Source organism: Thermothelomyces thermophilus, chromosome 1 (genome assembly GCF_000226095.1).
Source record: "Thermothelomyces thermophilus ATCC 42464 chromosome 1, complete sequence".
Taxonomy (NCBI): domain Eukaryota; kingdom Fungi; phylum Ascomycota; class Sordariomycetes; order Sordariales; family Chaetomiaceae; genus Thermothelomyces; species Thermothelomyces thermophilus.
In genome coordinates this window covers 450,839-478,630 of record NC_016472.1, presented here as the reverse complement: position 1 = coordinate 478,630, position 27,792 = coordinate 450,839, and the positions used below count along the sequence as shown (strand labels likewise).

Below are 27,792 nucleotides of genomic sequence, written 5' to 3'. Positions count from 1 at the left end.
GTAGAAGAAAAAGATGGGAAACTCTAGTACCGAGGTAAAGCATACATCCACGACAAAGATTAACAGCTACGGATGATTCGAGAACTCTACGAGTCGAAACTCGGAGGACATAAAGGAGTCACGAAGACTGTCGCACAAGTCAAGAAACACTACGACTTTCCACAGTTAACGGCACGAGTTAAGGAAGTCATACGGAGTTGCGACATCTACAATCGAAGCAAAACGGCACGATACAAGCCGTATAGGCTACTTCAGCCACTGCTAATAGCTGACAAACCATGGAGTTTAGTTACGATAGACTTTATCACGAAGCTGCCAGAATCTAAGGACATAGCCACAGGAGTGACCTATAATAGTATTCTTACTATAGTAGATCGCCTAACTAAGTAGGCATACTTCTTTCCCTACAAGGAGTCCTGGACAGCGGAACAGTTGGCAGACGTGATCTATCGGCAAGTTGCATTAGTGCATGCTTGGCCGCAAGAATGGATCACCGACAGAGACACCAAATTCGCATCGAAGTTCTGGCAAGCGTTAATGCAACGATTGGGCGTTAACAGCAAGCTGTCAACGGCATATCACCTACAGACTAACAGACAAACGGAGCGACTAAACCAAGTTGTCGAGCAGTATCTCCGTTCTTACGTCAACTACTAGCAAAACGACTAGGTCATGCTATTACTAACAGCATAACTCGCCTACAACACGATGCCGACAGAAACGACCAAAGTCACACCGTTCTTCGCGAACTATGGATACGAAGCAGACCTTAGGCAAGGACCAGAAGTCACAGTGCCGAGAGCAGCAGTCAAAGCGGAACAAATGCACGCACTACATGAAAAGCTCAAAAAGGAACTCGAGTTTGTCAGAACCAGAATAAAGAACTACTACGACAAACATAGGCTCGAGGGACCTCGCCTAGAGAGGGGAGACAAAGTCTACTTGATTGTACGGAACTTACGAACCAAACGACCAAGCACGAAGCTAGACTTCAAGAAGGTCGGACCCTTCGTTATCAAAGAACAAATTTCGACATCCAACTACCGACTATCGTTACCGTCATCTATACGACTACGGACGGATGTTTTTCATATTTCACTTCTCGAACCAGTACCAAAGAGCGCCAAGGTTGCTACGCACATCGAAGCAGAGGACAAGGAAGAAGAATAGGACGTCGAAGAAATTCTAGATTTACGCATCATCAATAGAGAACTATAGTACCTAGTCAAATAGCTTGATTTTGGACCAGAAGACAACTCATAGGAACTAGTTAAGAACCTAAATTACCCTAAGAAGCTAGAGCAGTTCCACCGGCGGAATCCTAACCGGCCACAAGAACCGGCTCCAAAGCCCATTCCCCGACAAAAAAAGAGGGGAACCCGCCAGAATTAGGACCAAGATCCAACCCGATCGACTCCTAATCAAGCACGTCAAAAGTACCCAACGCCTAAGCCTAACCCGTGAGGATCTATGTCTCCGACATCGGCAAAGGAGTATCTGGTTCTTCCTCTTCCTCCAGACAAGCTATGCCACGACGAAAAACTTCGGCACCACGATCGCGCAGGGATTGCTATAAACGACGTAATCGACTCAAACGGCTTAGCATCTGAGCAAGCAGCGCCTCGGTCTCGGCAATCTCTTTCGAAACCTTCTCCTGCTCCGACAAATTCGAAAGGACTAAGACAGTCAGCAACCCAAGACTACAAAGGAAAACTACAAGGAACCTATAGGCATCCGTAACGTTCGGACTACTGCACTTCTTGCCCATGCGAACACAATTTTGGCACTTGTTCAAACCCTCCATCATCACACAACGCTTCCGCGGCTTCGCATTCCAACAACGCTCGCAAGGCATGGCGACTTCGTAACCCTCTCGCTCGATCTTGATCGCAATAGCGTGTCGTTCGCGCTTGAGATCGCGACGATTCCTGGGAATACGATCAGCCATGACGAAAGGAGGTTAGCGGAAGAAGGACGTTACCTATTGAGAAAGGGGATGTTAGTAGTATTTGAAATAAGTCATAAGAAGCTTTCGGGTCGAAAGCCCTAAAGAGGGGGCATCGTGTCACGAGCCAACCATAAACCGCGACCCGGTGGGGTGCAGCAGGCCGAATGAGCCACCAATCAAGAAGGGCACGAAGCGAGGCTGACACGGATCGCTAGGGAGCGAAGGCTACCACGAGCGAACAATTGCCAAAAGGGGAAAGATAGCAGAGGATAGCTAGCTACCAAAGGCGATCCAAAGACAGGATCGAAGAAGGCCATAAGCGATCAGGAAGAGTATATATACATGTAAATAGTCACTCGTTATGGTGGACTCTGGGAGTTCACCAGTGGTAACAATCACAATCACAGTACTCATACCAAGCATTGCTGATTACTGTGAGAGACAACTCTAAGTGTTGTTGTGAACCCTTTGGCTTCACCGAATCCCTCAGACGACCTGCCTGCTTGTCCCGCTTCACCCACCTCCGTCTGGACCCTTTCAGAAGAAGTCTGAGTTGGGTTCGTCACACTCTGTCCCCGTTTTCCTGTCAGGTCGGCTAGTAGTTATTTTCGAATTTGTTACAGAAGTGATATTAGCATTCGTATACTACACATTAGAACTAGGGCACTTGCGTATATGCCTTATGTCGAGGGTATAGTCGTGTAGCGTTGCCTAGGAGGTATTGGAATTCTTTCCCGAATCCTTCCCATTATATATAGGCTATAGGTACTCTAATGCTAAGATAGGAGTATTTCTTCTAGTAACTTTCCTATATATACTTATCTTTCCCACGGTTTGCTCGCATAAACTAGTATTCTAGGTTCTATACATCGTTACTAAGTTGCTAATCGTCAAGGTACTTAGCGTAGCTATCGGGCCTATTATATGTCATAGGCTATTCTCCTTTAATAGCTTCTATAATATGTCGGAGTTCCCTTATTTTGTCCTTTATTTTATCGCTCTACTAGGCAAGTCAAGTCAAGCACCCATCCCATTTACGTAGTTCTGTATTAAGTCAGAGAACTTTGTTATAGTACTATTCGATTTGTTCCTAGAGGAATAGAATATTAGGTCTAGGTCTTTCGATTCCTTAGGCGTCGGTTGTCTACGATCTATCCCGCCTCTACGTGACTATGAAACCCTACTGCCTCAAGGCTAGGAGAATCGAAACTAGTAATATATACTCTCCTGCCGTATCCTATTTAGCGAGACCTGTCTCTAGGTCTATGGTGACTAGTTCGGAGTACGGTGCTTGTTCGTCTTTACCGTTACCATCGTGTCTAAGACTATCCGTATTACTATCCTTGTCTTTATAGCTTGTAGCTACTACTTTAATAGTGTCCTTAGTGGTTTCGTTAATAGTCGTAATTTTCTTTCTAGGGGTTAGTTTCTATTCTTTCTTTAGGCTCTAGTATTCTTGCTTATAATGCCCTTTCTTTCTATAGTTATAGTAGGTAACATTAGACTTGTCTTTGGTCGCCTTCTTCTAGTCCTGCTTCTACGTTGTATCTATATCTATAGCTCTAGGGTATGTCTTATATAAGGTACTGACATATATTCGCTTTTTCTTATCGTTAGCCTTAACTATAGTTCCGTTTATTTGACCTCGTTTCTGCTACTCTTATATATAGAGTTGATTATCGATCCTAATAGCCTATATAATATATTTATCTAGAGTCTTAGGCTAATCGTACTTATATAGCTTGTCCTTAACCTTTTCCTTTAAGCTATTATAGAATAATTATATTAATACCTTATCATTAAGCTAAGACTTAAGTATATCTTGTCTAAATTATATAGTATAGGAGGCTACTAACTTAGTCTATTAGAGATTAGTAAGTCTTTTTTATATATAAATCTTCTTGTCTTTGTCGCTAAAAACCTTCTAAAGCTTCTCTTTAAAATAGTTATAAGATTGAAAGACTGCTTATATAAATATGTCTTAGTCATCTTTATCTTCCTTAGTAAGATAGTCATTCTATATAGGCTTAAACTATCTAAGTACCTTGCCCTCTAGTCTCGTAGCTATATAGAGGACTTTAGCTTTGTCGTCTAGAAACTTGTCGTCATTAAGCCAAAAGTAGGATCAGAGGTTTATTAGGAATCCTACAAGATCCTCCTTAGTTCCTCCGTATTTACTAGATAGTTCGATCTTGATACGCTTTGCTTTGGCACCCTCGAGTGCCTCAATTTTGGCGTAGGCCTCGTTAACTAACTTCTACAAGTACTTTTCGCGGTTCTTAAGTTCCTTGATTCGAGCTTAAGTAGCCTTGTCTCTCTAGTCTAACTCCTAGATCCACTGCTAGAGTTGACTAAGCTAAGTGAGTAGCTATTCGGCCGTGACGTTAGTAGCTATGTCGATATCAAGGTCGAAGTTACCTCCGTTCTGAACTATGACAGAACAAAGGGAGTGGTAATAACGTGTAACGAACCTAACTTAGACTTCTTCTAAAAGGGTCTAGACGGAGGTAGATTAAGCAGGACAAGTAGGCAGGTCGTCTAAGGGATTTGGTAAAGCCAAAGGGTTTATAATAACACTTAGAGTTATCTCTTATAGTAATTAGCAATACTTGGTATGAGTACTGTGATTGTGATTGTTACCACTGGTGAACTCCTAGAGTCCACTATAACGAGTGACTATTTATATATATATATACTCCTAGGATCACTAGCAGTTGTGGTGATCATTTATACTGGCTTACCTGGCTTATATCGTGAGCTAGTGATCCTCTGTTAGGATTATTTCTTGCTAAGCGTGATCCCGTCCTGATTGGTCTATCATTCCTTCGGCTTGATTGGCCTGTTCGTGCCAGTGGCTTAGGCGGCATCTGTATGTATATTTCCGTGACATATACTTATGTTCTAACTTATAAAGTATAATATTGTTTTCTAGTGTTCCGAAATATAGTAAGCAATCTAAGCTATAGTACTAAGCGCCTGCCTTAAGTAATAGAGCTTCTAAGATAATATTAATATAGAATCCTTTAACGATAGTAATATCCTTAAGCGTTAGGCTTTTAATATATAGTCTATATAGTCCATTTAGAATGTTCTCGATTACCTAAGTACCCTTCTTACTAATAGGAAAGGTCGTTATACCTGCTTTAACGAACTTAGGATCTTCTACCTTAATAAATGTCCTAAGTAAAAGGAACTTCTTATTATTAACTAAGTAAGTCATGCTATATAAGTCTAGTAAAGTGCTTTCCAAGAGAGGATAGCGCTATAAAGCGACTATACTAAATGCTCTATAGTAAGTTAAGGGCTTGCCAAGTAGTTAAAGGCTAGTAATTAATATATTAAGGGAACTAGGGTATCCTACCCTTAACTACCTAGAATAGGATAGCTCCCCTTACTTAGTAATAAGTTAGCTTTTTAGTCTAGCCTACTTTAGCTTGTCAAGCTCTTAGTAAATCCTCTTATACTCCTTATTAGAAAGGTATAAGCGTTACTTGTTACTATAGATAGCTTACTTAAGTATATAATAGTCTACTAGATCCTATAGATATCTTAGACACTTATAGGGGCATCTTATATTACGTCGTTAACCGCTATAAGAGTCTTTATATAAGTCTCCGCCTCTCTCCTTACCACTCTTCTAAGCTATAAGAAGTGTTAGTATATAAGTTATTAAGAAGATTCTATACTTCCGAGAGACTCTAGGTTACATGTCGTTATTAATTAGGATCTTGGCTATTATAACAAGGGTATTAAGCTCTAGAAGTAGCTATCCTATACTATTAGCAAGCTCGATTTCTATCCTCTTATTTGCTGCCTAGGTTAGTAGAATATATATAGCGATAGCGTTAAAAAAGGTATAAAGTCCTTATACGCTTTATACTTCTAAGATGTTATATTAGATGGCTTACTAGAAGGTAATATTAAAGTTACAAATCTAGCGCTATAGATTAACTTCTGAACGCTTAGCTATATTAAGACTAGTTATATATTATATTATAACTATCGTATAGAGCGTTACAACAGATAACGTAAGTATAGAGTAAAGCGCCTAGATAATTCCCCTAATAAGGTTAATATCCTTCTTCTTATACGCTTTTATAACTTTATAGAGTTCAGGATCTATAGTATATACTAGCTAGTATTATAGCTATCCTATCTATTTACTAATGTCTATAGTATATATAATATCTTTGTAAAAGGAGTCTTATAGTTATATAAACTTAGTTACGATAGCTATATTAGAAGGCATTAAATCTATAGATATCGAAGGTAATAATCCCTCTAAGAGCTACTCCTAAGAAGCTAGGATAAGGTTATCTCTAGCTTACTTATAGGTTAGGTACTATAGAACTTCTAGATCCAGCTTATAGTCGCCATAAGGGTTAATAAATCCCTATATACTAGCAAATTTAGCCTATAACTATAGTTTAATATACCATAAGTTCTAGGAACTAGGCCCTATAAGGCATATAGAAGTCTCGACTAAGATCTTAGACATAATAGACACGTCGTTAAAAGCGTATTAAAGCAAGGTAAGAGAGTTCGTAATAGAAGAAGCTACTACTAATATTAAAGATATATCGGTAGAGGAGCAGTTAAGGCGCCGGGCTTATAACTGCTAAACGTAGTAATAAGCTTCTAGGAGCGTTAAAAGCAGTGTTTGTAGTAGGTGGCTATACGAAGGAAAGAGTGCCTTGTTGAAACTATCTACAAAGGAGACAAAACGACTGATATTTATAGACAAAGGAGCTGGCCAATGTGTTGAACAGCCTCATACAGCTGTGGCAAACGCGTGGCTAGTACGTTTAGAAGCTCTACAGCTTCCGACAGTCGATGTCATGGGTCCCTGTGCCTTGCATTTGTGTTACCCCAGATCGGGCTCAATTGGAACCTTCGCACAGTGCTGCCACTTCAGCCATCGTCTTAACATGTCTATCTCGATGAAACAACATGAATGGTAGTGACCTCGTTAACAAGGCTTTCATGACCTTGCCTTTCTTTCTTGCTACTTCTGCAATGTCTATTAATACATTTCCCTTGAAAACATATTCTCGAGCTTGAGTTTGAGGATTCGGGAGCAAATCCTGAGCACTGTGCGATTATCCTCGGATCGTCGATATAGTTATTTCCTGTTCCAGCCAGGAGCGGGCGATACACGTTGCCTTTACGGAGTTGGTCCATTCGTGATGTATGTATGTATATAAGTACATACGTACCTGGCTTACATACCAAAGGTGATCATCTAGACGACATATCATAGACCTGGCCTTTCCCCGGCGTGAGGTTGAAGGTCGCACATCCAAAATCAGGGAACGCAGCAACCCAAAAGCATGAACTTGCCTTAGCCGACCAAACAACGCGCTGCACCTCGCAGCGCTCCTGTGCCCTCTCGACAACAATGAGACACCTCTTCACTTCCCTCCTGCTCCTGGCCCTCACCATCATCCAGGCCCGTCCCTCATTTGCCTACACCCCACTATCCGACGCGACCCTGCGCCACTTGCCCCGCCTGTTCTCTTCGTCTTCCTCCTCCCCCTCCTCCTCCTCCTCTCCATCGTCGTCGTCGTCGTCGTCAGAGAACTATTCCGACGGCTTCGACCCGGACTTCGACCCGACCCACGGCGCCCTGCTGGCCCCGATCCTGCGCCCGCGCGTGCCGGGCACGCCGGGCCACGCGGCCGTGCAGGAGCACTTTGCCGCCTTCGCGCGCGACCGGCTGCACGCGGGGTGGGCGGCCGAGTGGCACAACACGACGTCGGCGACGCCCGCGACGGGCGACCGCGCCGTGCCCTTCCGCAACCTGGTCCTGCGGCGGGACCCCCCCTGGACGACGGCACCGGCACCGGCACCGGCATCGGCATCGGCATCGCGGGAGGGCGACGTCGCGCGGCTGACGCTGGCGGCGCACTACGACAGCCTGTACCGGCCCGAGGGGTTCGTCGGGGCCGTGGACAGCGCGGTGCCGTGCGCGCTGCTGCTCTTCGTGGCGCGCGCCGTGGACGCGGCGCTGACCAGGCGCTGGGAGGCCGCCGAGCGGAGCGGGGAGGCCGGGCTCGACGGGGAGGAGAAGGGCCTGCAGATCCTGCTGCTGGACGGGGAGGAGGCCTGGGTCGAATGGAGCGAGCGGGATAGTCTGTACGGGTCGAGGTGAGAGTCTTTCTTTTGCAATCCCCCCCCCCCCCCTTCTTTATGTCTTATCTATCCTCTTTCTCTTCTTACGTAGATGTCATTTCACCTCGTTTTTTCTTAGTAGCCTTGCGGGACTGACGCGGGGGGACACGTTCAGGGCCCTCGCCGAAGCGTGGGAGAGGACGCGGTACGAGGCTGGCAGCAGCTTTTCCACGCCGCTGGAGGCGATCAGCCTGTTTGTTCTGCTCGACCTGTTGGGTGCGGCCGAGCCAAACATTCCGTCCTACTTCCCCAAGACGCACTGGGCGTATCAGAACCTGGCCAAGATTGAAGAGAGACTAAGGAAGCTGGACTTGCTCGAGACGAAGCCGAGGAAACCCTTCTTGGCCGAGAGCGGGAAAGAAGCGACGCGGTTCAGAGGCTTTGTGCAGGATGACCACGTCCCGTTCATGCGGAGGGGCGTCGATATCCTGCACATCATCCCCTCGCCATTTCCGTCCGTGTGGCATACCATGGACGACGACGGCCCCCATCTTGATGTACCAACCATCAGGGACTGGGCCAAGATTATGACGGCGTTTGTGGCCGAGTGGATGGACTTGGAAGGCTACTTTCCCGACATGGCACCGTCCGACGCAGGAGACAAGTACTCTGAGAAGGAGGAACTGTAGTTAAACGATACCAATCAAGCACAATGCATGCAAGTAAGGAGGTGAGCGCTGCCAGCTGGCCTGCAATGTCGAATGCCAACTGCAAAGCCGCCCACTGTAACAGCTCAAGAGAACCAGCCTCCTGATATGGACAGCTTGCTCTTGTCTAGTTGGGGGTTGGGATTGTTTTATTATCTTGCAAGTGAACAGTACCCTAACCCTAAATCTCGAACTTGTATAGAAAAAAATGATCTCTTGTTGAACAGGACAGTTTACGGAATTAACAGATCTGTAACGTACGTAGCTGACGTGACCACCACCAACCCAGCCAGATGACGCCAAATGTACAGTACATGTATATCCAAGATTGACTTCTATCGTATTGCTACTTCAGCACTATCTACTTACCTAATGCGGCAAGTATGCGTCGCCTTTGTCCAGTCCCTCAAAGGTACGCTTTAGTGGGGCAAGTGACGATATGCGTTGCAGCGCTCAAGTGCTGCGGCAGAGCAGTGACAGATATCATCTTGGCGTGAAACCGCTACCTGTTTGATTTTAGGTGCCATTGTCCCACACAACCCCCGTGTTTCGCCAACTCAGACATGGAAGTATCTCGAACAGTTATTGATATATACATTCAATCCCCATGACATCCTCTCTAGTGCACAGTTAAACACGACGAGCTTGCCAAGAGGAACACAGCCTTGCCAGTTCCAATCCTTAAAAGTTTAGTGCTCCGCAGGCGCTGACGGCCGACAATTCAATCCCCAAACCTCCCCCCCCCTTCCCGGCGCTCTGTCTGTGCCGCAACAATTGCGTCTTCTTTGCGCATTGCCTCGATAGGCGGCCCTTGAACAGATCAACACGCTTCATGAGGTAGCCCATTTTTTTTTCTGCTTCGGATGGCCTGATGGCGTCGGAACACGAGTCAGAGCAGCATCCACAACAGTCGGTGCAACGAGCACACCCGCCAGAGCCCTCCCCCAACGGCGGCGGCAGCGGCAGCGGCAGCGCCGCCCGCGATGGTGACGAGGAACCTGCAAAGCAGACACCGCCGGAGCAGACACCGCCGGAAGATGGCATAGCACAACCTGTCGCCAGCACGTCCCACGAGCGCGGATGCGGACCCGATCCCGATCCCGACCCCGAATCCAACCGGGCACCGCTGTTCCCGGAAGACGGCGACGGCGGCAATGACGCCGCTTCCGATGTCTCGATCCCCTCCGACGACGCCGCCTCGCACGAAGTGGTCTCGCCGAGCGCCTCCATCCCCCCGTACTGGACGAACCCACGCCTTCTCGAACGACAGCAGCAGAAGCAGCAGCAGCAAAACGGGCAGCAACCCCGCCCACACACCGCCACCGCATCATCATCATCATCATCATCCTCCTCCGGCCGCCTCCTCGGGCAGCACGGCCACGCGCGCACCGTCTCGAGCGCCTCCGCCGAGTCGGTCCTCCCCCCGGGCGCCATCACGTTGCAGGACAACGAGCGAGAAGAAGAGGGGGGAGGAGAAGGGGTCAACGGCAGCGGCGGCGCGGTGGGAAACGGGCGCGCGTCGGTGGGGCCGGCGGGGGCGGTGGCAGGAGGAGGTCGGCGCAGCAACGGCGGCGACCGGCACGGGCGCGAGCGCAACCGGGCTTGCTGGGCGCGCAGCGTGCAGGTGACCGACTACGTGCTCGTCAACGGGAGCACGACCAACATCGGAGCGTTCGTGGTGTGGATTATCAAGGTGGAGACCTTAAACGTGCGTCTACCGATCTCTCAGAGTTTCTTTCTTTTCCTTTTTCTTTTCCTTTTCCTTTTCCTTTTCCTTTTCCTTTTTCTTTTTCTTTTCGCGTTGCCTCCTTCCTCCAGTTTACTAGGTCATGGTCAATGGAGAAGGGAAGTGCGCATGAGGGGAGGGGGAAGAGGAAGGGGAAGAGGAAGAAGAAGAGGGGTGTGTGTGTGTGTGTGTGCGTGCGTGTGAGTGAGCGAGTTACAGCTGACAGGGTTCCCGCCTCCAGGGCTCCCGCATGAACATCCGCAAGCGCTACTCCGAGTTCGACGACCTCCGTCGGCGGCTGGTCCAGACCTTCCCCGGCTTCGAGGCGGCCGTGCCGGCCCTGCCGCCCAAGAGCGTGCTCAAGCGCTTCCACCCGCGCTTCCTCGAGAAGAGGCGGGCCGGGCTGCAGTACTTCTTGAAGTTCGTCCACCCCTCCTTCCCGGACGCCCCTCCCCTGTCCCTCTCTCCCCCAAACCCTCTCATTCCAGGAAAACGTGTTGGTGAGAGTGAGAGACCTATGATGCTGACACTTGTCCCAGCTGCATCCTGTTGAACCCAGAATTCTCGGGCTCGCCGGTCCTAAAGGATTTCCTCTTCTCATGACCATGCGGCGCATGGCCCTCGCGCCGCATGCCTCGCCTTTCCTATACTCGCTCTTGTAACGAAGACACGACGTTTGGAGTAATGATAATCTTGGATCATGACCACTCATTCATCTTCTCCGAAAATATTAAGTGACGAACTGTCCTTGTGCAGTCCTCCCCACGTGTAAAAGTAGCGGCCTTTTGAAGTAAGAAGCCTCTTGATCAAGCCTCAGATAAACTTTGCCTTTTTTTTCTCTTCCTTTTCTAAAGGACGGTCCGAATAGTCAATGCTGCTCCGGGTTCAAGTTCGTGAGCGGCGATGAAAAAGATATATATGTACGCGTGGTCTATTATCTTTACCATTCCAGCTCATTACCAAAGATCTAAGACCGCTTAGAGCACTATCGCCCGCCGGCAAGGGCCTTGCTAAGTCAACGCATGCATGAATGCCAACGGCGACAACCCGAAACCATACAAACGCCATGCTCTGATGCAAAAAAACCCAATGCCTTCATCATCCCACAGCGCCGGTCATCGAATTTACTCCATTTCTCCCATTATATCCTGACCAGTTACCACATCTCAGAACGTTGTTTATCATTCCCTCGTCCTCTCTAGGAATTTAGTCCACCTTCCTTCCATTTGCCGGCATCCCGTTCAGGATCCCCTGAGACTGCTGGTGAACCAGTCTCTGCTTCTCGTACGGAATCGTCAGGCAGTTGATCCCCAGGAAGCGGCAGATGCTCGTCGTCACGAGCCACGCCCACCGGAAGTACACCACTGCTGCGAACACCAAGTACCCCAGCAGGTACATGTACTCGACCTTGGCCGAGACGGCCGGCAGCCCCAGCCGGGGCAGGTTCCCCAGGACTGCGCCGCCGACCAGTGGCCACAGCATGACGGTCCAATAGGGGAACGGCTGGCGGGTGAGGTGCGCCAGGATCATCTTGGTGGTCATGCGGCCAAAGACGAAGCTCATGATGAAGCAAAACAGCACCAAGTGGTTCTCGGAGCAGATGGTGGAGTAAGGCGAGTACAGCCAGGCGCCGATGGAGACGGTGTACACGACCATCGGGGTCCACTCGAGAAAGACGGGCGCGACGGGCAGGTTCCGGGCGCGGCGAGCTTTCACGACGTGGTAGATGCAGAAGGGGATGTGGGTGAAGAGCAGGGAGAGCACGATGAAGGCCACCCAGAAGTCGCGGATCGAGAGGTGCGCGAGCGTTTCGTCGGTCAGGCCTAAGATGCGGAGCGCCTCGATGCGCGGGCCGAAGAGCTTGACCAGGGGCTCGGTCCAGATGCCTGGGCCATAGTACCCCGACAGGATCATGAAGGTGCAGGCGAGCAGGAGGCCTTCGGTCGGGCCATTAATGACACCCAGGTAGAGGGTGTGGGTGTGGTAGGTTTCCCAGGTGGAGAAGAACATGGGCAGGCAAGGGCAGAGGGCCGTAAAGACGCCGGACTGAGAGGTGCCGAGGCCTAGGGCAGCCGTCTCGAGGAGACTGGCGAGGGTGCAGTTGAGGCTGTCGATGCCATGGTCGAAGAGCTCGCCGAGGCCGCTCGAGGTGCCGGTGCGGCGTGCCTGCTTGCCGTCGACGTTGTCGAAGGTCTGGTACATGAAGAGGCCCAAGGCAAAGCTGTAGTACACCCATGATGGTGCCTTTGAGGAGGCGGGGAGGAGGAAAAGGGCAAGGAGGTTAGCCGGGCGCTGCAAAAAGACGTATCGGTGGGCCTTACTGGTCCTTCAAGATCCGGCACCATGATGACCATCAAGCCGACATTGAAGAGGATGCACATGAACCCAAGAAGGGTTACCATGTTTGGGGCCAGCCATAGCGGCAGCAGCTCGACAAAGGCGTTCCACTGTTCCCATCTTAGCTGTGTCCGTCTTGTATCGCAGAGAGCAAGCGGTCGGCGCGCGCGGGGCGCGTGGGAAACTTGCCGAGCGGGGGCGGGGCAGTGCGTACGTATGGGCGCAGGATGTAGTTGGATATGGGCGACTTGTCGACGGCCGAGTACTTGTAGGACTTGAGGTGGATGAGGGCCTCGTCCGAGACGCACTCGGCGGCTGCTTGTTCTATGGTGTGGGCGGCGCCGTGGTTAGCTCGGACGGGATCTGTAAACGGCCTCTGGCCAGGAGCGCCGTATTCAGGGCATCAGCAAAGGCGGGGCGGAGCTTGCTTCACGCACTACTGCTGTAGAAATCCATGATCGGCTGCTGAGTAGGAGGAGGTGTGCCGGTGGTGACGCAAACAACCACCAACTTGCAGTTCGAGGGGCTGCTTTACTGTGAAAGGCAGGTGTGTTTGACCGCCGGGAAGCGCTTGGGATTGGGTAGCGGCCAGGAAGGGGTTTCCTTCAGATAATCAAGGGTCCTGGTTGAGCGCTCCTGCTTGTCGACCGGGGGGGTTGGGGAAGGCGGGAAAGAAGCAGGAACATGAAGAACAGGCAAGAAAAAAAAATTGTTCAGCCGAGGGACGGGAGAATTGCGTCCTGTACGGATTACAACGAGCGGATGTGTACGGATTCGGCAGATGGAGGTCGCTAATTCGAGTGCAAAGCGACGCTAGAGGTTCCACCTTTTCCTGCACTGAACAGAGATTCTCTGTTGCCTTTCTTAGTTCAATTGTTGAGACATTGCGAATCAAATCCCAACAGAGATGGGGGCGCTCCCCGGTTGGCTTCCGAGGATCCACACCAATCGGCTTGACACGTGAAAATCTACGGGCGGTGAAGCTCCGGTTCTGGGTTATAACTTATGCCTGTCTGTGCAACAACAAATGAGTTTTTGGGAAGTCGCTCCCACTGATGAGTTGGGCGGCGAAGATATGGAAGGCGCCTTGAACCGATCTCCTGGTTTGTAGCGAGTCAGCTGTGTTCCTGGGGTGTAGCAGGACCTTCCATAACCGGGCCGGGAACGCCTGCACTGCGCGAGAGCGGATGGCGCCCAGCAATTCCCAATCGGGCAATACCCGACGCGCTTTACTGTGTAGTGTAACCGACCGTGTAGTGTAGTGGATTGCATTCCGTACTATACCACTGAAACATACAACATACATACCAGGTATATCCGTTGCCTACAGAGCTTGTATGTAATCCGTATATGCACCGAGTCGCATACATGCGCTTGCGGCAAGTTGAGATGAAACGGGCAGACGGTTGATAGTCATCTGCCGACCTGCATCGCTGCTTCAATCAGACATCAGCACCGATCAAAGACCAGATTGCCAACGCTTAACTCATCGCCTATCGTCCGTCTCAACACTTCGAAGTCGAGGCCAGCAGCATGGCTCACGCCAATCGGAAAGCTTTCGCCAACCATCCGGGGGCCAAAGAAGCACCGGCTTCTGCTCTGGAATACCGTCTGGAGAAGGACACGAACCCTCCTCTGCGCGGCCGAGGTCTTGTCATCGCTTCGTTCGTGTAAGCGCTGTTTTGATTTCTCCCACGCTTGAGAGCGGACACGAAGGTTTTGGTGCGGAGCGAGGTTGCTGACATATGCCACAGGGTTGAACGTTTCGCTTTCATCCAGAGGCTGCTCTGGAAAAACGCCAAGTTCGGCCAAATCAAATTCACCCCCGACCTGAACGGCGTCGCGTGGCGGATCCAGGTACGTACGGGTTACAGAGAACATGCCGCCGGGGCAGTGTACTGAAGCACGTCGGTGCTATCTGCCCAGCCCGATGTCATTCCGCTCTCCAGCAGCACCACCCCGCGCGGCTTGCTCGAGGTCCCGCCGGAGCTGGTCCAGCCCCAGCCCGCGGGCCTCGCCGGCCGCTTCTCCTCGATCGCGGATTATCACGAGCTCTACAAGTCTGGAGCGGCGACGCCGACCCAAGTGGTCGAGGCTCTGCTGCCGCTGATCGACCGCGACCGCGAGCCGGAGCCAAAGGAATACGCCATCGCTTTCACGCAGATGCGTGCCCGGGATGTCCTGGAGGCGGCCGCAGCGTCGACCGAGCGCTGGGCTCAAGGGAAGCCGCTCTCTTACTTGGACGGCGTGCCTTTCGGCGTCAAGGACGATGTGGATGTCGAAGGCTACGTGTCCTTGATGGGTATGAAGGTGAATGACGCCCACAAGTACTTCAACACGTTGCCAGAACGTTCAGCTTGGCCTGTCAGGAAGTTGAAGGAGGCCGGGGCCATCATGATGGGCAAGCTAAACCAGCACGAGATCGGCATGGGTGCGTTCTTCTCCTTCTTCTTCTTTGTTCTTTCTTCCCTCTTTCTGCTCCGCCGTTTCTAAATCATGCCGTTTGCTAACAGCATTGTAGATACGACTGGCTGCAACGTGAGCACCTTGACAGCTGCATACCCTGTCATGGAAAGCGTGAACTAACAGCACCCATTCTCAAGCCAACAACGGGAACCCCCCGGAACTGGTACAACAAGTCGTACTACCCAGGCGGATCGTCATCGGGTTGCGCGTCTGCTGTCTCTGCTGGGCTCGTGCCTATCGCTGTTGGATCAGATGCAGGTGAGTCAGCTGAGCTAAACCGCTAAGGCAATGCTCTGACGTGTTCGTCTTTTCCTCTCTTATCTCCCTTGTTAGGAGGCAGTATCCGTATCCCATCTGCGTTCTGCGGCGTCTATGGCCTCAAGCCCACGCACAACCGGGTCTGTCACATGAGCTCGTCTGTGTGCGCCCTCGGCCCCATAGCATCGACGGCTGCGGACCTGACCATCGCCTACCGCTTCATGGCACAGCCGAATCCAGAGGACCCGGTCCAGAGCTTGTTCGCCGTGTCCACGCCTCCGGAACCCTCGGCCAAGAAATACCTCGGCATCTGCCGAGAGTGGATTGGCGGCACGGTCGACCAGGACGTGCTCCGGATCTTAGACCAGTCGCTGGACCACCTCGTCGCGCTCGGCTACGAAGTCATCGACATCCGGCTGCCCTTCCTCCGCGAGGGCCAGCTAGCCCACTCGGCCATCTGCGTCACCGAGGCGGCGGCTGACGCGCGCAACCGCGCCGAGACGCCCTCGTCGTTCCTCGACATGCTCAACTATCCCAATCGCGTCGTCATCGGCACGGGCTCCCAGACCCCGGCCATTGACTTCCTCAAGTACGGACAGATCCGCCAAGTCATCATGCAGCACTTGGCCTTCTTGTGGGAAAAGTACCCTGGCATGATGATCCTGAGCCCGGCGACGCCCATGGCCGGCTGGCCCATTACCGAAGGCGACGACAAGTACGGCTGCTTCGACGGGAACATGTCGATCCGCAACATGACGTACGCCTGGCTCGCCAACTTGAGCGGCTGCCCCGCCGTGTCGTTCCCGGCCGGGTACGTCGAGCCCAAGCAAGGTGAGGGCATGCTGCCTGTCGGGCTCATGGCGATGGGGGAGTGGGGCGCTGAGGAGCAGCTGCTGGCCTTCGCGAGGGAGCGGGAGAGCTACCTGAACGACGTGTATCCCGGAGGCAGGCGAAGGCCCGAGCAGTGGGCGGACCCCATTGGTGAGGCCAGGAAGTGGGCTGACCTGGCTCGAGCTTCGAGGCAGAACGTCGCCGAGGCCCAAGAGGCGAGGGCTGCAGCGCTAGCGGCTGGGAAGAACGTGGACAAGGATGGGAATATCGAGGGAGAGGAAGACCAGCAGAAGGAGGAAGGGGAGCACTGATGAGGCACGAATGGCAATTCAGAGAAGGAGGGGGGGGGGATGACACGATGCAGAAGACTAACAAAACCTACATTCCTCAGCAAAGGATTTTATGGGGCAATGTGTTCTTGTTCGAGAGAGGAAGATCTTTGGTCCTAAACATTCAAGAGCATGGTTTGGAAGAGGGGCCCGGGAGGTACTCATACTACTCCGGTGCTGGGCCTGTGCTGTAATCCTTAGTATTACTACACAAAACTCTCTGGTCTGAGTCTGTTTCAAACAGGAAATTAGCCATAACCTATACTTTCCCCTCCTATCTGTATAATCGTGGGGCACGCCGCTGCCAAGGAACCAACCACTTCCCACCACAGGACCTGTTGGGCAGATCCAGGTTTTCTCGGCCCGCCTTTATTAAGACCAACAACCAGTCCTTTGACTTCGCACCAACTTCCCGACTTCCATCTACCGATTCTCGCTGTCGCCTAGATTGAAACCATCTAGAGCACCAGGGCAAAGCCAGCAAACAGGCTACCGGCCAGGAGGGCAACTCCATACGAGTCGCCGAGGCGCAGGGCGCCGGCCGCATTGCCCTTGTTGCTACTATCCGAGTCCGAGTCGTCCGAGCCGTCGCCGAGGCCGTCGAAGACCTGGTCGGTCGGGGCGGCGGTGGCGGAAGCCGTGGTGGACGAGGACGTCTGCGTCGTATTGGCCTTCTTGGGGCTCTGGGCACCGCAGGGGTGCTTCTCCCGGCAGTCCGACTGGCACTGGTTGTCGTCGCCGCACCCCTCCACGCACTGCTCGCCCCAGGCCATGCACACGTAGTACGGCAACGTCAGGGTGTACTCGGACACGTTAGGCTGCTTGCCGTCGCTGCAGACACAACCGTACGTGAGGGTTTCCTGTTATTGGTCAAGGCACCGGTTAGCTTGTCTGCCATGGCTCTCTCTCTCCTGTTCCTCTCTCTCTTTTTCATTTGCAATATCCGGGGGATCCGGGGAAAAATACGTACGGGGTCGCAAGAGTTGTCCAACGTCGGGCCACTCGCGCCCATGTCAAGGCAGATGGGCTTGCACATGCTCCGCTGGTCGCTGCACCACGCCTCTGTCATGCCACTGTCAGTCCTCCCGCTGGGGCCGCTTGGAGAAATTTTCAGTTCGGGGGGGCTAAGCTTACTCCGGAGCGAGAGCGGAACCGAGTCGGGGTCGATGTAGTAATCGGCCGAGACGGCGACGGCGCTGGCGAGCGCCAGGAGTGTTGTCCGGAAAGAAACCATCGCGGATGCTGACGGGGGAGCTCGTTGGAAGTGAGTTGCGGTATCTGGGAGTTGCCAAGCTCAGATTGAAGGGGCGCCGGACCACTTGTGGTTAGATATTGTGTGAGCAACTCGGACCTCGGAGCCGGACAGCAAAACAAGAAAGAGCAATGGAGGTGGCGTGGGGACGGAGCCCGCATTTCTGCACTTGTCACGGTGTTTGTTGACTTACCTTCGTCTGATGAAGCTTTCCGGGTTCAGGGATCAGGAATCAGGGGGGATGATTACGGAGCCAAATTAAACAATTACAGCGAGGGATATACCCAAGCTTGCTTCAATGCAATGGCTGAATTGCACAAACGAAAGTGAGGATAAAAAAAAGGAAATCAGGCCCAAAACAACTTCTTCAAAACGAGCGAGCGCAGGCTGGCTTTTTGAGCTGGTCAAGGATGATGAGAACGGCACTGAAGGAAGGAACAGCGCTGCCGTGATTTTAAAGGCAAACGGCTCAACGGCTCCAGCAACCCCGGATCCGTCATGGAAGCTCCCGAGGCCACCGGCTGCTTTGGATTGGCCGAGCTTGGCAGCTCAATCGGGGACGCTCTCGTGATAGGCTCGAGCTTACACATCCTTGTCGGTTCATGTTCCAATGTTCCCCCGCGTTCGCTCCGCTAGAGCAGGTAGAGCAGGGATCAGCAGCCACAGTACCTGCAAGTTCCGCGACGCAGCCCTGCATTTGGAAACTGTTGTTAGGATCGCGAGAAGGAGGCAGGGTGCTGTTTGAAGCAAGCGGCGCCTGCGGCGCGGCTCGATCGTCTCTCTCCGACGACGCGAAATCAGGCCGATCGCAGGGAGTTATCGTCAAGTCATGTCCTCTTCAACGCGTGCTGGGTTCTGAGCAGTGCATGTGCCCGTCGCCAGTGCCTACACTACTAACTAGTAGTATACAGGAGTGCACATACCCGGTCAGTTACACCACGCTACTATACACTAGTGTAAACCGCTGAGAGCATTCAAGCTAGGACCGGGAATGGCCCACTTGTTTTGTGGACCAATACGTACGCTACGGAGAGCAACAAACGAGTCTTCTACCGAGCGGGGTTCTGACACGAACTGGGATAACTACAACTACCCCAGCGGTACGTTCATCTGATGCCGGATATGACGTATTTGTCCATCCAAGCTCGGGTTCGGTTTATCTGGGTTGCCTGTGCGGCGTTTCGTTTCCAGGCGGCGAATCCATCCACGTCTCTGATGACGGCGAGGAGACTGGCGAGGCGCCGCTGCGCTGAAGGAACCATCTGCGTCGAGTGTTCTGATGGATGCCATTTGGCGGGCGCGCGGGTGGGCTGCTCTGCTGGAGTGTGCATTTGTTCTCTGGGCGTCTGTGATGTGGTGGGAAAATGGGCGATACCAAGCTCAATTGCCTATTCTAGTGTGTACCAGATCATACTACCAAGTCTGTACTAGTACGGAGTCAACGTCGCTAAGGTACGCCATGACATGCCGATTATTAGTCAAAAAAAGGTTGGTTGCATGCAGATTTGCATACGAGAAACCCCGCCAGGGAAAGATCCAATCTATTCGATTCCCAACCGCCGCCGAACTTCGTATCTGGCTTTGCCGCATTTCGCCTCTTCCTTCTAGGCTGTCGTGGCGGCGGAGTGTTGGGAAACACTGAACTGCTCCGCGCCAAAGCCGTCTGCCCCGATGTATTTCTTGATTTGGCCTTGGCCGGATATCCGGGGGTGGCGTGGAGTGATTTGTCTGGATACAAGTGCAACCCCCCGGGCGCCCATTCAACAACAAAGCGGCGGGGGTAACTGTCGCGATAAGCGGTCCCGCAAGGACCTGGACGGAAGTATAGCTTGATGCGTATTCTACCTCGTCTGACTACGCAGGCGAGAGGACCTCCCATCCTCACCCAGTATTCGATTCAACGTTTCGGGGCATGGAAAGACAACAACCAGGTGTGGCAAAAAAAAGGCAATCCATATACGATCGAAGTATCTCCGTATAGAAGGGTAAATATTGACATCTGTACTGCGTACTAGCCAACAACGTTTCGAGAGCAAAGAGGCTGAAAAGAAGCAGACGGTTCCAAAGTTGGCTATGTTTTTGGGAGTCCCTAAGGAAGCTGAGGTACGGAATGAAAGCAAGACATACGGAGTAACTGTGCCCTATTCTATGCTTTTCGCTGTTCATTGCAAGTTTCCAACAGAATCCCAAAAGAATACGTTCTTATCGGCATTTCTCCCCACATAACGTCATTACCACGAGAGTTTCGCCCCGGCAATCGATATAGGCACCTGTGCAAGGTTGGAGAGGTCCTGCGGTTCTGCATTGTTCGATGCTGCATGTGTGCCAGAGTACGGAGTATTCTGGGTGCTTGCTCGGATTTACTCTGTACACTACGGTCTCGGCACGGGGGATTGATCGCCAAGCTTGGATGCTGCGCTAGCCGGATTTGGCGTAGTGCAAACTGTACGGACTATCCGTACTTTGGCCCAAGGAGCGAGTTGTCTTGGCAAGATGAGCCGTGCGTTGGAGCTAGCTGTGCAGGTGCCAGAGCTGAACAAGTGTCCAGAGCTTCGGAATCAACCCGTCGTCAGCCTTGGCCGTTCAGTCGCCGCTCTTAAACGACGAGCAAGCAATCACTCTAGCTCCCACGGCACCCACCCAAAATGCGGCTTATACAGTCAATTACCACAGCACTGCTGCTTCTTGCAGCAGGCGTTGCTCAAGCCGCCTCTGCTTGGGGTTTTGACGACGGCAGCGTGCAGGTTGCTGCAAAGAAGGGCGATTCCATCAAGGAGAGGTATGCGGAGCCACGACATCAAGCAAGCCGGGCGCACGATGGACGCTAATACTAACACCACTCTCCGTTTACAGTCTTAGTCAAAAAGGCCCTCTCGCAAACCCCATCTCCCTCGGAAGCGCCGATACACTGAAGCTGATCCTGACCGCCAAGGAGAATGGCAAGGGCAAGCGGCCGCACCAAGCATTCCTGGTGCTGCAGGAGCGAGAGTCTGGGCTCGAAGCACCATTTCCGCTGACGGTGAAGGAGACAGGGAAGGCGGTCGTTCAGATTGTAAGGCGCCGCGAACACGTTTACGAGTTGGGGACAAGCTTGCTGATGTTTGCGGGACAACAGTCGCAAAAGGACCTCCCCATCCAGCTCCGCGTCGCTACCGAGCCCCTGAAGGCGTCCGTCGTTCTGGCCTCCTTTGGATCGGTCCAAGGCCTCGACGCGCCCGTTTTCGACCTCAAGATCGAGCAGGACGCCGCCATCCCACCCCCAACATACGAGAAGCCCCTTCGATACGGCAAGAAGCCCGAGATCCATCACATCTTCCGCCCCGACCCTAAGAACCCACCCAAGCTGGTGTCGCTCGTCTTTGGCTTTGCTGTCATTGCCACGCTACCGGCCCTACTCATCGGCGTACGCTCCTCCTCCATTCCACGCTCGCTCTTTGCTTTTCCAACTTCCTTCCCAGATTCCACGTCACAGATTCATTGCTAACTGTTGTCCGTAGTGGGTCGCGCTCGGCGGAAATCTGAACCACCTCTCCAAGGCTTTCGGCGCCGCGCCGCTGTCGCATGCTACATTTTTTGGGTCCGTACTGGCGATGGAGTTTGTCTTCTTCTTGTACTATACGACCTGGAACCTGTTCCAGGTGCTACCGGTCATGGGTGCAGTCGCGGCCGTCACCCTGCTAAGTGGTACGAGGGCGCTCGGGGAGGTCCAGAGCAGGAGGCTGGCCGGGGAGCGCTGAGAAACAGCTGGTTTGCGAGGAATATACCGTCGCAAGAGATCTCCGACTCTGCCTCGAGCCATAGCTCTAGGCCCCCCAGTAATGGTTTGCAGTATCACCTTGATGAGAGGTCACAGTGGATGGGTTTTACAATACCTACTATGATATGGATGTGGGCAACGAAAACGGAACGACTTGTTGAGCAAAAAAAATGCAAACATTGAAAGGCAACGGAACTATGAAAGTTGAAACGTGCCGGTGACCTTTAGTGCACTGCGTGTTTGGACTGATAGCGTGCTTGCACCTGTAGCGTGGCACAAGTGAAGGCGATGTTGCTGGCTCCCATCGTCCTACTTACATAGTACGCTACCAGAGGAGGAAAGCAGCAAGTCCCACCAATGAAAGCGCACCCTGCACCCAGCGTCAGCCCCACCCCCGGAGCCGTCAAATTGGCCCACCTGGGAGTGTTTTGACCCCTGCATGTAAACAAATGGATTTATCGATCGCGTCCTTGCTCCCATGTCTCCGACACTCGCTTGCCTGCCAGGGTCGACTCGCGACTTCCGCTCAATCATCGCCCGCGCCCAACGTTGTGGAAAGCGCTCCTCTGGAGTGAAGATGCAGTTTGAATAATCAACTGCGCCCAGCTTAAAACGCACCTTCTCGTAAAGTTGCAGCAATCGCAGCGCACCTACCTCGGCGTGACTCGAGCAAATCGAGGTTGATTGTCGCCCGCACTTGCACTTGCACCCAATCGCGCCTGCTGCACCACCGATACGCCCCTCAATTAACCGGCACCGCGCTCGACGCGTTTCTGGCAGGCTCGCCATGGACATCAATACCAACAGCAGAGGCAGTCATGCCAGCAGCAAGCCCAAGCATATTTCTAGACTCAGAAAAGAGATGCTCCAACATCGTATGCACCAGAACCCCTTCAGCTCACCACCATCATCCACGGGCTCCCACGACACGGTCAGCACCACCACCGAAGAGCTCTCCCGGAATCTTTCCGATTTCTCCTTCAGTCCCGACGGCGAGGGCACCCGCCGACTGAGCCAAGAGCTGCCCAATCCCTCCAAGCGCCACGCCTCCCGGTCAGGCCGCTTCGGCGCCAGGCAGACGGACACGGTCCTCAACACGTCGGTCATTGCTCGCACCTTTCCCGAGTGGACTGGTCTCTTGTCCAAGGCCGACGTGTCCCTCACCAAAACAGACGACATGGCCGCAGCGCTCGAGCCCGTTTCTGCCTCCCCGGGCGGGAAGGAGAACATGCCCCCGAACCAGGAACGTGCGGATGAGAATCCCTTTGGGAATGTGGCCGACGCAAAGAGGAAGCGCGTCCGCGCCGATCTACAGGCGCGCGTTGAGAACGAGTCCGACTGCTCTACCGTCCTCTCCCTCTCGCCTGGGCGGCCGGCCTCGGCATCGCGCCGGTCCCGGTTCGCGCCCACCCAGCCGGGCGCCGTCCTGTCCCCCGATGCCGCGAAGCGCTCCCTCCAGGACATGGCGTCCAAGATCCGGACCGAGAAACACACCACCAGACACGACGCCACTCCGAAGCGCTCTCTCTCCGATGCACAACCCGACCATGCAACCCCGGCTCACGCCGTCGGGCTCGATAACAGCGTCATCACCCCCACCAGCCGCTCCTTCTTCTTACCTCCTCTCCGCCATCTCCCCGACTGGACTTCGGGGACTCTCAAGTTTAGTACCATGAAGAACGGCGTCCCTGTCTTCGTCAGGTCGGGCAAGTCTGGTGTCCGTCTGGACAAGCACGGCAGGGACCACGACGAGATTCACGAAGTCGGCATCAGCAAGGAGGACGAGGAGATATTCGTCTCTATGGATAAGCTCCAGGAGGAGGTCCGCGAGCTCCACGACCACGATGCGATGCTGCAGCGCGAGGCCGAGAGGCTGCAGCGCGAAGTCGACCTGCTCCAGGCTGAGCTCAAGAGGCTCAAGGGCCGGAAGCTCTCGGATAGTGCCATCGGCTCAGAATCCGATGCCTCGTTCCGGCGCAGCGGTGGGCCTAACGAGGATCTGGAGCGTGAGATTGCGCAGCTGCGGGATCGTCTTGACCAGGCTAGTAGACAGGTCGGCGTCAACGACATCCACACTGCTGCCCTCACCGCGGAGCGCGATGAGGCCTTGCATCAGGCCTCTGTCGCCCGCGAGCGCGCCACGAAGCTCCAAGCCGAGCTGGAAGCCACGCAGAGGGACCTCGAGTCTTCTCTTCACTTGCTGCAGGAGAAGGAGGAACTGCAGCTCGAGAACGAGAATCTGCTTGCCGAGAACCAAACCCTCAAAAATCAACGCGACTCGGCACTCCAGAACAACAAGAGTCTGACCGCCGAGAACGACAAGCTCCGACGGGAACTCAGCGGGGTACAGAAAGACCTCCGCATGACTCGCGAGGAGCTGGTCTCGGTGCGCAAGCAATACGAAGCGCTGCAGGAGGAGAAGCGCCAGCTCGCACAGGACCATGCCAGCATGGAGCGCAACAATGACAACTACTACAAGGAGAACAAGAAACTGCAGGCGCAAGTGGCCGCCCGGGACCAACACATCGCCGATTTGAAGAAGGGCATCAGTTCTCGAGACAAGATGCTCGAAAACATTGAGGGCCTGACAACGAACACGGCCGTCCTCGAGTTGAATGCCGAACTCCAAGCCGAAGCCGAACGGCTACAGACCAAGACGGAAAAGCTGGCCGCCGAGCTGCAGCGGAAGGACAGCGAGCTCAGCGTGAGGGAGGGCCGGATTCGCTCTCTCAAGGAGGAAAATCTCGACCTTTCTATCGAAAATGAAAGACTGCGGGAGGAGAACCAGCGTCTTCGCTCCGAGCAAGAGGAAACACATGGCCAGTGGGTCAATGAGAGGCTTAAGGCGGCTCGCCACAACCAGTCCCGCTCCAATAAGGCGGTGGATGATGATACCGACGATTGTGTCCGCTTGGACGATGACTTCAAGCAGAGGGAGGCGGCGCTCCGGAAGAAGCTCGAGCGCCGTGAAGCAGCCGTCCAGAAGGTCAAGCGCTTATCCAACAGAATCAGCGAAATAGCGGAGCAAGAGTTCACGGGGAAGTCGGCCAAGGTGACTCGCATCGTCGAGCCACGGGAGTCACAGACGGCGATGGACGATATGACTGGAAAGAGCAGCGCCGTCAACGTCGACGACGACCCCACAAGGGAGCTTCACCTCACCGACGGGGACTCTGACTTTGCTAGCGTCATGGAGGGCGAAATCGTGAAGCTGAAGCATACTTATCGGGAGCTTCAGAAACGGGCGCAGCAGCAGGATCTCGAAGTCACCGACCACTTGCCGCCCTCGCTTCCCCCGACTCTTCAGAGAAGCAAATCGGATAGCGGAATCCCCTCCAAGTCGGCGCAGCAGAAGGCTCAGCCCCCCGGAATCCTCAAGAAGTCTAGTCAATTCGAGGACACCGGCCGCTTCAGCGTCAAGTCAGCGCTGAGCGTGGCGAGCCTCCAGACCGAGGAAGAGGCTCCCAACACGGTACGCAACCGCAGGTCTTCGCAGGGCAACACTCAAGACCTCCCTCGTCCTGGGTCGCGTCTCCGCCGCAACTCGGAGGCGGACCGCGACGCGACGGAGCCCAACATGACCTCTGCCTTCTTCATGCCCGACATCACGCTCGATGGTCCCAAGCAGGGCACCGCCAAGGATTTGCCGCAGCAACCCCTCCCCTCCCTCAGCAGAGACGCCCGCCGGGTGTTGGACGGGATCTGCAAGCACAATTCTGTCAACTGCAACATTTGTGTGCGGATTGCCGCCCATGGCAGCGGCGGCAACAACAGCTTCGAGAAAACCACGTCGGCTCCGGCCGGCCACAGAACGACCTCCACGGCCGCTCCCGCCTCCAACAAGATCCTCATCACGCCCGAGGACGTGCGGCGCGGCAAGAAGATCGTCTCGGCCGAGAAGCCCATACCCGTCTCGGACCGCATGCACCAACCGCCGTTATCAGGCCAGGAGGACCCCACCGTCCGGCCGGCCATGCCGCCCGGAGAAGCCCTCGCCGTGCTCATCAAGGAGACGCAGGACGAGATCGACCACTTGCAGATGGAGCTCAAGAAGCTCAACGAAATCTATTTTGGGCTCGACAAGTCGATCGGCATGCGGGAGCGCCGCCGCGTCATGAGCGAGATCAAGCGGCTGCAGGGCGAGCTAGAGGCCAAGAGCGGGCACCTGTACCGGCTGCACGACGTGCTCGAGGGGCAGAAGCAAGCCGGGCAGCTGATGGAAGGGGACGGGGTTGACGTGACTGTCCTGAGTGGGTTGCTAAGAGCGGAGTTGGAGGGCGATGGGGAGGAGATTGGAGGGACGGAGACGGGGAGGAGCGGGGAGGTGTGGGAGGGGTTTGAATAAGGAGTGAGGTCTTGCCGGCTTGCTCACTCGTGAGCGCTTTGGTTTCAAGAGGATAAGCCTTGGTCTCTCCTGAGGCTTGGCGGCGATGAAGTAGCGTGGTTGTGGTGGTGGTGGTTGTGGTGGTGGTAGCGGCGGCCGCGATGCTGCTGCTGTGATTGTTGGATGTCATCATTGGCTTGTTGGGGGTTCTGCAAAGGGGAGTTACTCTCTCTCTTTTTTCCTTTTTTTTTCCCGCTTCCCGTCTCATGTTGGGGTCTGGTTACACCTGAAATGGTTTCTGTTTGAAGTAACTGTCTGTCTGGCTTTGTCCGGGGAGCCGGCTGTGTTTGGTCTAGGCGGTTTGGGTTCATCGCAGGCTTGGGTCAGGGTGGAAGGGGGACTTTCACCTCATGCATATCAGGGTATAGCTCTGTTGGGCGTTTAGAGTTTGAGAAGCATTGAAATGGTTCTGTCATTCGTTGTCCTGCTAAGGTAACGGGTCACCACCAGCACTCTCAAAGTTGGATGTCCCACCATGTGCAACGTTGTGTTTATCATGTTGTCAGTTTCGAAGGGGGGTATGATGCCTCGGGGCTACCGAGCAGTGAAGCGGCAAGGTTCCGGCGTAGTCGAGTCTGTTGCGAGTGTGCATATGCGTACGCGCGGAATACGCCACAAACACCAACACATGGACATGCAATTCGTAGCACAAAACCACACACGGTCTCAAGACGGCATCCCCGGCCTCGACCAATCCCGGCTATCGAACAGCCCGTCTCCTCACCGGTCAGCAGTAGGAAAAGAGGGAGACAGGCCAGCGAATAAGACGATGCGAGGCGCAGCGCTCAAACATATTGCTTGTATGTCCTGCACTCGGGATGAGTCTCTTTCTCTCTGTTCCTAGTCTCCCGAGGGAACATCATCAGCATCACAGTCCGAAGCATCGGCACGGCTCCTCTCGATCGCCTGACCGGCCGGACAGGATTGGTTCTTACTTAGCGTCGCAGCCGGGGAGTGGGAACTGGTCTGGTTACTCTTATTTTTCTTTTTGCCCTACTATGTATGTTTTGCTCCTAGGATTCTTTCTTCTTTCTTAATTGGCTGCCAAACGTAAAGGTGTAGTATCTCAGCTACTACCCTCTCTGTACATGTGGAGGAAAGCGGCATCCCGTACATCAAATACATTGTCATACATCGAATGGCTAGTAATCTGTATGGTATGCACACGACCAAAGCACAAGCAGGCAAGGCGTTGTTCTCTTTTTTTGATGTCACGTCGCCGTCAAACCTCCATCCATCGGATTTAAATTCCAAAGAAGACCGACAAACATCTTGCCCAGGAATTTAGCTCTTTCAGCCACTCGCCTCTTTGGGGAAAGGGCGGAAAAAAAGAGAAGGGGGGCGGGGGGTGTAGTGTAGGTGCAAGTACGGAGTATTCCGTACAGTGTAGTTAGGAGTAAGCTCGGCCTCGGAAACCTCCACAGATACCGAAATACTCCGTACCTGCTTCTACCTTATGTGTGTGTGTGTGTGTGTGCGTGTGTGTGCGCGAGTAACTACGGATCGTACAAGTAGAGGTGTGTGTGTGTAATCTGTACGGATACATACCGCACGCCATTTGGCGAGATGCGGGGGGGATCGAAGGGTGCAGTGCAAAAGTGGCTCGCGCACGGCCATCCCCCTTTCCCCTACCGAGCGAAAGGGCGAGCGAGCGAGCGAGCGAGCGAACATCTCGGCCCCGGGACC

The 27,792-nt window shown here is 53.4% G+C and overlaps 8 protein-coding genes across 8 annotated transcripts; 5 read left to right on the top strand and 3 right to left on the bottom strand.

Annotated features, from left to right (window-relative positions):
* Positions 1 to 1,232: 1,232 nt before the first annotated feature.
* On the bottom strand, positions 1,233 to 2,038 carry MYCTH_2294124 (uncharacterized protein). The gene has a single exon (XM_003658355.1). The coding sequence runs from the start codon at positions 1,946 to 1,948 to the stop codon at positions 1,571 to 1,573; it is 378 nt and encodes a 125-aa protein (XP_003658403.1). The 5' UTR covers positions 1,949 to 2,038; the 3' UTR covers positions 1,233 to 1,570.
* Positions 2,039 to 6,890: 4,852 nt separating this feature from the next.
* On the top strand, positions 6,891 to 8,892 carry MYCTH_2294116 (uncharacterized protein). The gene is made up of 2 exons (XM_003658354.1): positions 6,891 to 8,095; positions 8,235 to 8,892. The coding sequence occupies exons 1-2, from the start codon at positions 7,347 to 7,349 to the stop codon at positions 8,746 to 8,748; spliced, it is 1,263 nt and encodes a 420-aa protein (XP_003658402.1). The 5' UTR covers positions 6,891 to 7,346; the 3' UTR covers positions 8,749 to 8,892.
* Positions 8,893 to 9,507: 615 nt separating this feature from the next.
* Positions 9,508 to 11,307, top strand: MYCTH_2294115 (uncharacterized protein). Its single transcript, XM_003658353.1, has 3 exons — positions 9,508 to 10,474; positions 10,734 to 10,912; positions 11,032 to 11,307. The coding sequence occupies exons 1-3, from the start codon at positions 9,638 to 9,640 to the stop codon at positions 11,093 to 11,095; spliced, it is 1,080 nt and encodes a 359-aa protein (XP_003658401.1). The 5' UTR covers positions 9,508 to 9,637; the 3' UTR covers positions 11,096 to 11,307.
* Position 11,308: 1 nt separating this feature from the next.
* On the bottom strand, positions 11,309 to 13,676 carry MYCTH_2294110 (uncharacterized protein). The gene is made up of 4 exons (XM_003658352.1): positions 13,267 to 13,676; positions 13,044 to 13,153; positions 12,814 to 12,939; positions 11,309 to 12,736 (listed from the first exon to the last, which is right to left on the bottom strand). The coding sequence occupies exons 1-4, from the start codon at positions 13,283 to 13,285 to the stop codon at positions 11,699 to 11,701; spliced, it is 1,293 nt and encodes a 430-aa protein (XP_003658400.1). The 5' UTR covers positions 13,286 to 13,676; the 3' UTR covers positions 11,309 to 11,698.
* A 1,048-nt stretch (positions 13,677 to 14,724) lies between these two features.
* Positions 14,725 to 16,792, top strand: MYCTH_2294109 (uncharacterized protein). The gene is made up of 4 exons (XM_003658351.1): positions 14,725 to 15,260; positions 15,351 to 15,367; positions 15,433 to 15,553; positions 15,629 to 16,792. Exons 1-4 carry the CDS (start codon positions 14,993 to 14,995, stop codon positions 16,693 to 16,695), a joined length of 1,473 nt encoding a protein of 490 aa, XP_003658399.1. The 5' UTR covers positions 14,725 to 14,992; the 3' UTR covers positions 16,696 to 16,792.
* Positions 16,793 to 16,900: 108 nt separating this feature from the next.
* On the bottom strand, positions 16,901 to 17,766 carry MYCTH_2313262 (uncharacterized protein). Its single transcript, XM_003658350.1, has 2 exons — positions 17,684 to 17,766; positions 16,901 to 17,573 (listed from the first exon to the last, which is right to left on the bottom strand). The coding sequence occupies exons 1-2, from the start codon at positions 17,723 to 17,725 to the stop codon at positions 17,172 to 17,174; spliced, it is 444 nt and encodes a 147-aa protein (XP_003658398.1). The 5' UTR covers positions 17,726 to 17,766; the 3' UTR covers positions 16,901 to 17,171.
* A 2,368-nt stretch (positions 17,767 to 20,134) lies between these two features.
* MYCTH_2294104 (uncharacterized protein) lies at positions 20,135 to 21,932 on the top strand. Its single transcript, XM_003658349.1, has 4 exons — positions 20,135 to 20,744; positions 20,819 to 21,017; positions 21,081 to 21,368; positions 21,463 to 21,932. Exons 1-4 carry the CDS (start codon positions 20,611 to 20,613, stop codon positions 21,700 to 21,702), a joined length of 861 nt encoding a protein of 286 aa, XP_003658397.1. The 5' UTR covers positions 20,135 to 20,610; the 3' UTR covers positions 21,703 to 21,932.
* Positions 21,933 to 22,509: 577 nt separating this feature from the next.
* On the top strand, positions 22,510 to 26,197 carry MYCTH_2141282 (uncharacterized protein; the record flags this gene model as incomplete). Its single annotated transcript, XM_003658348.1, has 1 exon — positions 22,510 to 26,197. The coding sequence occupies one exon, from the start codon at positions 22,510 to 22,512 to the stop codon at positions 26,065 to 26,067; it is 3,558 nt and encodes a 1,185-aa protein (XP_003658396.1). The 3' UTR covers positions 26,068 to 26,197.
* Positions 26,198 to 27,792: the final 1,595 nt, after the last annotated feature.